Source organism: Diadema antillarum, unplaced genomic scaffold (assembly GCF_040938485.1).
Source record: "Diadema antillarum isolate AM-2024a unplaced genomic scaffold, OU_Dant_1.0 seq00000893_RagTag, whole genome shotgun sequence".
Lineage (NCBI taxonomy): Eukaryota > Metazoa > Echinodermata > Echinoidea > Diadematoida > Diadematidae > Diadema > Diadema antillarum.
In genome coordinates this window covers 196,193-208,709 of record NW_027271756.1, presented here as the reverse complement: position 1 = coordinate 208,709, position 12,517 = coordinate 196,193, and the positions used below count along the sequence as shown (strand labels likewise).

General features: G+C 39.1%; 1 protein-coding gene across 1 annotated transcript in view; it reads right to left on the bottom strand.

Moving 5' to 3' along the window:
* Nucleotides 1-5,953: 5,953 nt before the first annotated feature.
* LOC139740966 (calcium-activated potassium channel subunit alpha-1-like) overlaps nucleotides 5,954-12,517 on the bottom strand; it is a 180,707-nt gene continuing 174,143 nt past the window's right edge. Inside the window, exons 24-27 of the mRNA XM_071651551.1 lie at nucleotides 9,790-9,894; nucleotides 8,936-9,066; nucleotides 7,779-7,973; nucleotides 5,954-6,475 (exon numbers count right to left, since the gene is read on the bottom strand). Coding sequence (XP_071507652.1) covers nucleotides 5,954-6,475; nucleotides 7,779-7,973; nucleotides 8,936-9,066; nucleotides 9,790-9,894 — 953 coding nt within the window. The remainder of the gene's footprint in view (nucleotides 6,476-7,778; nucleotides 7,974-8,935; nucleotides 9,067-9,789; nucleotides 9,895-12,517) is intronic.

Genomic DNA, 12,517 nt, shown 5'->3' with positions numbered 1-12,517 from the left:
GCCTGCATATAAACCTTGATAATAGGAGGTCAATGCTAATACGTGTATCGAGACCTAGTGTACTGTATATGTGAATATGCACTTCAGAGAAGCATTAACCATTCATGAAAAAACAGAACCTGTCAATGTAACTGCGCTTAATTTTACACTCGTATAATATATATATATGTATGCCTACTATTATAGATTAATCATCTTGTCCGACTGTGCATTGTCGGTTTGGCGTGAATACAGTTCATACCAAATATCACTGCGTGTCCTACGGATACACTATGGCAACGCGTCGGGAGTGGAAATGAACACTACAGCTAAAAGTCCTTGGAAAGGTATATGTACGTCGTAAGTACAGTGGATACGTATCGACTACTGCAAGCTTGCCACACTGGGTGCAAGATAGTTTCCGTGAATGCTGTTCCATCTTCCATGATACTGGATGACGCTACACTCCAAAGAGCAACACATTTCAGAGATTGGATAGCTTGAACCCCGTTGGATTGTGAGCAGTACGACACCATAAAAGTTCACTTCTTAACCATTCGAAGATAAATATAATATGTGGCTACTGCGATAGCATCATTTCATTATCTACAAAACTGTCATTCCTAGGGGATTCCCAAATTACAGAAGTGATGCCATTGGTTGATAATAGATTTGAAATATCGCTGAATATTTATACATAGGATATGTATATATATATACATATATGTATATATTTATATAGATATATATTTTTCTTGTAGACCAAAATGTAGAGATTACGAAGAAGTCCTAGTGGATATGAATACATTCGGCTCTTGCTTTAAATAGTGATGAACAGCAACATCCTGCGACACTTTGCACCTCTGCTCCTGTTTCCATGTTGATGCAATGCTTGTTTTCTCATTTTTTTTTTTTTTTTTTGGGGGGGGGAGGGAGAGAAAGGACCCTATAAATCTGTGAAAATGTAAAGAATTTTAAAATTTCCACCAGAGAGGTACTGCTTTCCTTTTCTCTAGTACAAACAGAAACTTAGGACAGAAGAGGGGAAGGAAAATACAACAATGTGTCCACAGGATCAAATTTATTTATTTATTTATTTATCTATCATCATTATTATTATCATTCTCTTTTTTTTTTTGGGGGGGGGGGGGTATGGCTCAATAGGGTTGCCCTTTATTAAACTGGAATGGCAACATACATTAGATGTAGTGAATATGACAACAGGTATGTATCTTGGCTAGCATATACACACTCCCTTTCCTCTCGGAATTCAAAAGGCAATCTAGTGTAAAAGGGAAATTCCCTCAGGTCTATGACTGCACAGATCCTACCAGGCCACACCTTTCTTCTTTTTTTTTTCAACATCAATATCTTTTGTTCCACTTTGCAAAGTTTAGAGTGCACAAGCCAAGCCATACAATACACGACCAACAAACGTTTTGGTGGTCATTAGTCTCATGGATGTATTTAACTTAGCATCTACTTCTTTTGCAGTGTGTGTGTGTGTGTGGGGGGGGGGGGGGGGGGTGGGTGGAAGTTTTCCTAAAATCTTGGCAGGAAAAAACAACAACAACACATGCTGTCATACATGTTTCATAACTTGAACACAGAAAGTGTGGAAATATGACTTTTCTGTATGACAAAACTAGTTTCTAGTTGCCTCTAGTTTCCATGGAGTCATCAGTGTCAGAGAAATTAAAAAAAAGAGGTATAATATCTTCTAAATAATGTGATTACATCTGCTAGCTGCTCAGATATTACTCACCTGAAATGATTAAGTATATTCTCAAATACTGATATTTGTATTTTTTTTGATAATAGATATACATACATTTTCCCTGTACATATACAATTATATGTGTGTAAATGCAGAATTGCACAAATACCAATGTAAATATGTTATTTTTTTTTTTTGTTACAACCGACAAGCTTTCGTGATAAGTATGAGATTACATACAGACTTGAGTGGACTAGTATTTCAGGGTGATTGTATTTACGACCTAACTATTAATACCATGCAAAATTCAGGGGGATATTATCAAATACATAGTCTTGCTGCATATTTCTGTGATACATATTTGCTTCTCTCAATCATAGCAATCTAGTATTTACATATAGACATTCACATTCTTAGCACTGCAATTCTGCCTCCATTCTCAGTTAGTCATCTTCAAAAACATTATCATAAATCTCCTTGTGCCGTTGGGCATCAACACTGAAAAACTCAAGAAGCAAAGAAAACTGAAAAATAAATCAATATATATCTTTGTTTTTGTTTTCTGTGTTTGTACAAATAATACAACTTATCATACATCCATATCAGAAATAATACCATCTTTAATCACATGCGTTATTACACAAATATGCAAATCAGTTTCATCCTTTGATACACGGCGATGGCGTGAGCCGATCACGCAGCGAAATATATACGGACTTTAGCAATGCTTACGCACCACGTCTGAGAAGTAGAAATAAAGTATAACGTAATGCACACAAGTTCATTCAAAGACTTCAATCAAATTGCAAGGAGAAAAGGGAAAGACCAAAAAGAAAATATATATATATATATCTTGCACACATCAGAATTCGATCACGAATTTGCACTTGCTTGCTTTGCTCTCCACGAAATACCTCGCATATGGTCAATGTCCTTCATGGAATACAACGTAGGCATCACAGTGAGTACCCAGCTAAAAGATGCATGTGTGTACATATATATATTTCTTTAATCACACCATAGAAATCAAGGAGTTGTAAACATGCAGAAGTTTTTGTTTGTTTGTTTGTTTGTTTGTTTGTTTGTTTGTTTGTTTGCGATAACGCTGTGAGTAATTTTCATCTTCTTACAAAAACAATTGTGTCACTGCAACCAATCTGAGTCGCCTCTCAATTCGGTCTTTGAAGCAGGCTCCACAACAGAAGACAACGAGTTGCTTGTAACAAACGACAAACAGAAAGAATAATTACAAATGATCATGAATGATAGAAAAGTTAAGAGTTCCACGAGGCATTCTGCTTTAGAGAGCATATCAGGGAGAATAAAGAAAAATACATAAATGCACTGAAGAAAAAAATGGATGTCATATGAAGAGAGAGAGAGAAAAAAAAAATGTCTCTGCAAGTATAATGCATCCTAGCAGACTTTCTTTGCCACATACTGTACATGTCTGGCATTCAATATTTGACATCACCTCTGTATGAAGATGTGATGATGACGGAACATCATGCTGACATACATGTACACCTCATATGACTCATGCTCACACTTCCCTCCACCATTCACTAAATATTGTCACCAAGTCGAACTCTACAACATACTAGTAGCCATTTAAGAATATCATAAATTAATCTTTGGTCTGACTTGAAAGTGGCAGTCACTGTTTGGATAGATACATGACAGCGCAGGTGTCAAATTTGGCTTAGCACTACTCGGGGGACAGGCAGACGCCCGCTACTACGCGCTAACGAGCTCACGACCAGTCACTTTTCTCGAAACGGCGGAAGAGATGCCATGCCAGAGGACGCGACCACTCGGCCACTTCGCTCCCAGTCTGGTCTGAATCTGTTTCATCGCATTCAATTGTGTGGGCATGGCAGAGGCCGTTCACGTATCAGTTGGTAGTCGGCTCTTGTCCATTACACAGATTGCATCAACATCGTTTTATAAAGCCTGGCAGCTTGAAGAATGCAAAATAGAGGAAAACAAGGTGCTTACGAATAGCAAGTGAAGTATAAGGTTATAATAAAAGGATTTCTTCCACCTCCCCCTACTACTAAGCTCCTCCACTGCCACTGGCCTGTCTGCGAAACTATCGAGTAATGACATGGTTCGCCAAACACCCATCACCATAGATATTAATATCAGAACGTCTCATTCAAGGTCTATAAATCCATAGCTTTATTGTAATGCCATTGACAGCTGCGGTTAAAACAACGGTAGTCACAATTGAACACCTCGTGACACATTCTACTCGGGTTATCTGTATGTGAGCTCCTGTCATCGTTTCCTGGTTCGATCGTCGTATGGTGCCATTTCAGGAAAAATAAAAGGTGCTCTGCTTTTGCAAATTTTTTGAGAGTTTACAGCCACCGGCTGCGATACTTTGAATTCCCCCCTCCGCTACAGTACAACTCTACTCTACTGGGAGAAACCTTGCGGCCAGATGCGCTACAAAAAGATGCCGAACTGACACTTTCGCTTAATGCTGGCAAGGTGAATTCAAATGCCCCCCAACCCTCGAAAAACAGAATCAGCTTTGAGATCAGGGTACAGATGCGTCCCTCAAACTTACACTTGGCACATTAAAATTGACCGAAATTGGGGCAAACAAACCACATTTCTCCTCAGGAGCTGTTGGGCGCGGAGAGATGCTGGACAAATGCGCTGCGGGAAGACCTCGACTGGCGACGCCCAAGGCCTGCAATCAATCTTGCTACATCACGCAGACCTAATCTATCCTACGCATTCAACCTGCATTTCAGTCTTTGCAATGATTACCGAATTGGAGCATCGTAACCGGAGAAATACCCAAATACCTCTGTTCAGCGCCCCTTCCTCATTGCCTGTCCTTCACTGTCTTCTTCTGAGGTGCCTTATTTTCTGCTAAAAAGTATACACTGAGTAATAATAATGAGAGTAAGAATCATTTTATAGATCATTTTTATTATTTTCGGTCAAGGAAAAATACCATGTGTCAGCTTATTATGAGAAAAAGACATATTGATATATATATTTTTTTTTGAATAGAAAGTTTTTGTATTTGATTAGAAAAGGATAAATGTGCAAAAACATCTTTCTATATACTTATGTACACAATTATACATGTCTTTTTCACACAATACGACTGTTAGGTCTTCACTTTAGATGTTCTTATACATACACAATAAGCACGTGATTATAATCTCTCTGGCAATAGCATCCTGAATAATATTCACTCGCGAGCCGAGCCACTCCCGGCAGAATTTTTTTAAACGCTGCTCTCACAAAATGCAAGGTGAACCGACTTGATCTACGCATGAACATTGAAGTTGAATGATTTCAGTGAATTTGTTGGGTATCTTTTATTGAAGTGTTTGGCTCCACTGAGCAGGAAAACGGGTAAAACGGAGCTGAAAGTGATATCATTGAGAAACGACAGTGGCAACACGAGTACCTCTTCTCGTTCTCGCGAAAGGAAAGTTGTACTATCAAGGCGATTATATACGACAGCAAATGGTGGGTTATATCTTCGATGTCATAATGTACTCTATGTTGCTGACACATTACCCACACGTATATACCATGCTTCCGCAATTGCAACTGTAGATACACAAATTTTGATATAATGTTGTTATGTAAGATAAGGGATTGAGAGTGATTAATAGATATATTATCATAATAACTTTGATTGCATTGATATTTCTTTTTTTTTCACTACTTCCATTCCACTAACATTAATCATCTTGCAACGACTGTAGACACTACTATGGTGCAATCATTGCAATGTATTGTGAGTGGCATTACTCTGAATGGATACAAATGATGAATATGCAGATGCTGGAGAAATGGACACTCATTGGAGTACTTATTGCTATGTCAGACAGTGGAAATAGCTAGTTTACAGCTCAAAACTGGCCATCTCTAATGCATCAATCTTGGCAGATTTTCTAAAAAAAAACCAACAAAATGGCTGCCGTGAATCTTCAACAAGAGAGATGCGCATACACACGAGTTGGAATAAGTGGTTTAACCTTTTTTTTAAAGATTTGCATGAATGAGAATAATAGTGCATTTTCTTTAGTCCTACCCATACAGTGACTTGCCATTATTTGTTGATGACAAAAATCGGACGAATGGCCTATGATTACAAAATAAAAAAGAAAAGCATGGAAGTGATAAGAGGACTAGAGTGAGTATGCTCCCTAGAAACCAGTTCTTTGGTCTCACTCTTTATCCCTCCCGCCCGTCTCGTGACGGGAAGCTGTGGGGCCGTGGCTAACACGACGAGGTGGTCGATGCGACCACGATGGGCGTGCCGTGCCCGTTGCCGTTGGCCGGGGCAGCGGCCATCTCCGCATCCCGGTTGTCCGCCGGCGGGTACGACCCGTTCTTGGGCTGCTCGTTGCTGGGCGGGAGGATGGTGAATACTGGCGCCGGCACCGGGGTGGGGCTCGGGACGGGGCCGGCTGGCAGCTGGGACATGGCCGCCGTCAGCCGCTCGGGCTTCTCCAATTCGCGCAGCTTCTCCGGCTCCTTCTTCTCCTCCTTGGGCCGCCGCGGCTTCTTCTTCTTGAAGATGTTCTTTGAAGACGGCGGGATGGGATTGTAGTGGACCAGGCAAAAGATGAGGTCCGTGGACATGAGCGGAAACTCGTAGGGCGGGTTGGTAATGGTGTAGCGCTTGGAGGACGGCGTGCTGGTGGAGGCGGTGCTGTCTCGGAAGCGGTAGATGCCGAAGCACAGGATGCCGTAGTTCTTGATGGCGTCAACAAACAGGTCTCCATACATACCACCAGTCTGTAAAAAAGATGAAAGAAATTTTCCTGAATTTGCAAAGAGCAATGACAATGGAGGACAATGTAATGAATATGTGAAAACTTATCCACTATATTTATCTGTCACTATGTTTATCTGTCAAACAATGAATTAGCAATACTTCAATATTTCTGGTACAAAAGAAAGGCAAATGCAAGGCAAGGGCAAATGCACACAATGTAAAGCTTATTTCAGATTTCCACTGAATGCCACAAAAGATAGCACACTTTTGGGTTGGCCAGATATTCGACAGTTAATCAAGAATAAGACTCATTTCAACAGCAAGCCTTCCTTGAATACAAGTATGTGTATAATTTTGTATAAAAAACTGATTACTACAATTATTGTGTCATTCTCTATTCAATATAGCATTTTCACACAGCAAGCAACCCCTCAGTTGTTTCCTGCCCCAAAACAAAACTAGAAATGTCACTTAGGTGACTGGTATGCCTCTGCCATATTGCATTATTCTCCCAACAGGCCTACAGTACATGTTGCCAATGTAAGACAACAATTTCACACGATTGGCAAATAATCATTATCTGGTAATTCTACACGTACATCTATCTTCTTGACACTTGCAGCCACTAATATGGAAAACAGGTGAAAGTTTTAATAGCATTTTCACTTGACCTTTACACCCAATGGCCCAAAACTTTCCCTACATAATCATTGTGTGGTAATGCATGTACAGTGTATATAAGTACCAAGCTTAATTACACAACATTCAATCAATTCCAGAGTATGTAGAAAATAGTGTAATTTCAGCATGAAATAGTGTATTTTTAGCATTTTAACCTGACCTTTGACCCTTGACTTCATGACCCAAAAATTTCAATGAGAATCAGTGTCAAGCTTTACATGTATGTGTACTACATTTCATGAAGATACAATGAGCCATTTGTGAGATATGGAGGAAAAAAGTGAAATGTTTAAAATAGCATTTTCACTTGAACTTTGACCTTTGACCTTATGACCCAAACCTTTCCCTAGAGAATCCTAATCTGGTAATACACATAAACACTAAGTTTCACGAAAATACATTCACGCATTGCAGAGACAAAAGGAGGAAATAATGAAATTTTAGCATTTGATGTCGCCCTATGACCTTTGACCTTGAGTGTGAGTGCCCAAAAGATGATAGTCTCAGCTTCGTCCACTAATACTTATACAATAAGTTTCACTAGGATATCTCACATGATTGTCAAGTTACGTTATACACAAAATCAATTATGGTCAGACCCTGAAAGCATAATTCCTCTGGCGACACTCTGGGCACACTCACCCCATACTGGGAGAAGGGGCCCTCGAAGAGGGGCAGCTGGGCCGCCTTGCACCTGTCCCTGTTGGCCAGAAGCTCGGGGTTGTTGTGGCCAGGCTTCATGCCCCCGCCCTCTGCCAGAATCTGCTCCAGCTCGGGCGTGGCCCCACCGGTGATCAGGGTGCGGATGAGCGTCAGGGCGTTGTCGTTGAAATACGTCTGTAAGAAAAGGTGGTGGTTGGAAGGAGAAATCTTTTTAACTAATCTGATTTATGGAGACATCCTTAAAGTTTGTGTGTCCCTTTTGAAACTCCAAATATTAGATTCCTTTCATAAAGCTGGTCTATTGTAGACGTACAACCTTGATATTTCATACCTTTACTTAGAATAATAAAACTGGGAACTTCTTTATTGATGGAATGGGAGACAACGCTAGATTTCCAGTGAATTTATTTGGACCCTGACAGAATTCCAATACTCTTGGTACAAAAGGGGAGCTTGTTCTTGAGTGACATGGGGTAAGTTTCTAATTTCTTTTCTTAAAAAAAAAACAAAAAAAAAACTCTGAGGTGTAATACCATAAGATTTCATATTCGAAGTTGGGAGACACTGCTCTTCAACCATGCAAAATTTCATGACATTTGCAAAAGGGTTTACCTTTAAAGGTAAAAAAAAAGTTCTCAGAAGGGCTCAAAATTCATCTTCCACCATTTGGTATTTGCTTGCAATACAACAAAAGTTTCTACAAAGAAACAGGATAATGAGTTGTTTGGGAGTATTTTGAGATCAAAAGAGTAAAATATTTCATATATTTCATACATTTAATATACTGATATTGAAGTGAAACAAGAGTGTTTCTCATCCTGTTTAATCATGGACAGAGTGGGGGGAAGCCTGTTGGCAGGGAAAAACTTTGCTAAGTAAGGTAAAAGCTAAGTAAGTAAAATTCTTTCCTAAGTGCATTCTAGAATACCAACTTCTTCCTAAGTCAGAAATTTGCATATTCCCACCCCCTTCTTAAGTTTCTTCCTAAGTCTACTTAGGAAGAAACTTAGGAAGATTTTCAGAATACCACTTAGGAAAAAATCCTGACTTAGGAAGAAATTTCTTCCTAGGAAGGATTTCAGAATACCACCCGTGATCGCTAAGGAAATGCTGGTGTACATAATGTGATGACTTACAGCGCTCATGAGAGAATCCAGCACACTGACAGCAAACGCCGTGCCACACGCAAATGGCTGCGTCAAGTAGAGCTCTGTGTCGGGGTCATCGTCATCGTCTTGATCAAGGAACTGCACATTGGAGTCATTCACTACACACACACACACACACACACACAAACATATAAAAAGTTAAAAAATTATTATGATTTTCATAACAATAAGATGTATATTGTACATCAAAATTGTAATAATGATACTACTGGTAACAGGGCAGAACTGCAGAGCAGCTAGCAGAAACAATTACAGCCTGCAATCTGAACTGATCACCATGTGCTGCACACGAAATATACTCATCAAGAAGTCACAATAGAATGCTCATATTCAAACTTACTGCAACAGAAGAATTCAGCCCATGCAACAATGTCGCCTTTTTTTAATCATTTGAACATTCTCAAATGCTCAACTCAAATCAGCACCAAGCATTGATGGTGTAACTGTACAGTTGTATCTACATGTACCTTTCTTCAGTACGTCATTTATACTCCACAGCCTAGTGGTGTTTTAACTTGTGTACACATTTACATCTAAGGTATGAACAATGGTGCATGAATGCACACGCAAGACACCACGAGAACCCCCCCCCCCCCCCCCCCCCCCGATATTATTTGTATCAGCTTATTGATGCACATTGAGCACCAATGCTTTCACTCTCAAATTAGGATTTTTCAACTGTCCAAAAATTAAGGAAAAAGAGAAAAATGACTGGGGTGTTGGAACCTTGGAAGGAAAAGGTCAAAATAAAATGTAGGTGGCAGGAGTAGCGGTGGATCTTTAATCTACGTAGGAGATGATAGATATGGCACGTGACATACCTAACTCCGTGATCATCGGCACGTTCGCTCCGACGGCCGACCCGCGTCTCGTCACCTCGTTCGTCTTCGTTGAGTGGAGAGGGGATAGACTCATTGGCATGATGCCTAGTTTGGGAAGCAAACCAAGCCAGAGGACGATATATGAATACATGGCAAAAAAATTGGCAACACAACCTTTATTTGCAACAGATTATTACAAAATCGTAAATCATGTCACACATTTTTGTTCTTCCATCATTTATGGTGTGTATATCACAGCTCTTGGCACATTTAGGACTAAATCACGTTTCAGACTAGCCTCAAAACTTCATCACATGTTCAACTGGATACAGACATATTTTTGTCGAAAACTGATGAACTACAGCAAACCATCCTTTGACAAGGATAATCACTGCTATCAAGTTTTGCTTTTGATATCTCCCCTCAGAAAGCACTATTTTCACATGATTCATGAATATTTGCAAGCACATTTGACCCTGATATATCTGTGACTACTGTACTCTAGAAGGGATTAAGATTTAGCTCAAAAATTGATTTTGTCTTTTTTCAGGTTCTCTTTTAAGATGCTCCATTTTGTTGATTAAATATCAATGAGAAGAAAGGCCAAGACTCACTCAATATTTCAAAAAAATATAGGGCCTATATATAAGACACAAAAATATACTCTGTTGTGCAATATAAATATAAAATAGTGTTCTATACAAACAGACCAAATAAAGAAGAAAAAAGATATTTAGATGGAAAGACAAACGGATAGATGTTATGAGATGGAGAAAAATAGATGCAAAGGTAGATACATAAAATAGACAGGAAATGGATCGAGACAGACAGTAGAATCTATCCTATACCCTTTATAGAATTCAATCATTGTATACAATACGCATTATTTAGTAAGTTCGGATTTACTATGAAGACACCTGGTTTGAGAGATATATTTTGGTCATTGTTTTACTTTACATTTTATGCTCATGATGCTACACTTGTTTTGAGCAAGCAATTACAAAAATTGTTTTCAATTTCTGATTCATTACAATACAATTAAATAAAATGAATTGAGGGGAAAATACAATGTAATTGAAGCTGGTAATGCAATGCATGTTGATGTTCCAAGACATAAGTAGGACACAACAGTTTCACTAGTGGACTGAAACTAGACACCTCGATTCTGAGCGGCACTATCTGTCTCTCTGTGACATTTCAATTTTAGAGGAAAACTTCAATTTCATTGCCAAGCTGAGACACAAAGGGAATTTCAAATCAAGTGTATTAAGGTGCACGATGTGAAAATGGAGAATGCTGCAAAATTTTGCTGGAAAATTTGCGAAGCAATAATTGGCATGTACACATGCACGGAACTCACATGATGGAAGTGAGCGGATTGACCTTTCACGCTGCATGTCAATCTTGAAAAAGTGTTTCACAAATGAAGACACTGCATTTTCTATTTCTTTACTCTTTTTCTTCCAAAAATTGTCAACACGTGTGCAAAAATAGGAGGATTGCACAGTGAATTCACTAGAGTTAGAATGAGAGTTAGAATGAGGGTGAGAAACGTGCTACATGCTGCAATGCATAATAATACATCATATCTTCATATTATTAGTTGGTCTTTTTTTTAAACATGAAACAAACATAAGCAGAAAAGCACAGGGTAGTCAGTGAAAAGTTACAATGCCCAATGATTTTGTAGATTTAAAAAAGGGGCAGAGAGAAAAACACTTATAACATCTTAATGGGAAATCAACCACTTCCTCTTATCTTCCATAATGTCATCCTAAATAATAATCTATTTTGTATGAAATTGATTGTATTTATGGTATTAGAACAGTCTTTGACTACCCCCTGCATGGCTGCGTGTTTGTTTCATGTGACATTCGCACAACGGGCACAAGACAGAGATGAACTGACGGTGAGGTCATGATGATATGGGTGAGGTATCATCTAATGGTGATTCAACAAACTTGTTCCTCTCCAACCCCAATTTATCCAAATCCTCTTCAACTCCCCTCCCACCCACTTCACCTTCAAAAAGAAGGGAAAAAGCATCCCCCTACAGTTGCATGCTCTTTAAATCCCGTGTACACCCTATATACGACTTACAATGCAAACATTATGTTGAGAGCTGCCACTTTACTAAAACAGAGCTTGTGAAAAATTCAAACCACACCTTAGTGGTTTTTGCTTACACTACCTTTAACTATCTGTAATTATGATAGCGTCAAATTAAACCTTCAACAAGCCACGGGCAATACAAGTACACTGGAAAACCAGAAATGTTTGCATGCATTTTAATTTCACAAATTTCATGAGAGTCAGGATTTGTGATATTAAAATGCACACAAAAATTCTTGTCTACACTATTATGCATTGAATGCGAGTGGCAATTTGCGAAAATTTCATGCCGCAAAAATATCCTGCTTTATACTAGTAATCTTTCTTGCAAGCAGGACATGTAAAGCGCCCTCGTTGTTCACCAAATTCTTCGTCCTCTCTGATGGTCGACTGAGTTCATATTGTACACGGACTGTTCGTCCACGGGACTTCTTTATAGATGCATTAATATATTCTCTGACAATCATAGGGCTTGGCCTCAAACATCCCCCTTGGACGACTTTGTAATAGGCCATAGTTTATGAAAAACAAAATGGAGGAGTAATACAATTGTATGTGCACCTGGGTATCATCTTTTACGTATAAATACTGCTCTTAGAAGATGTTGTAGCACTTC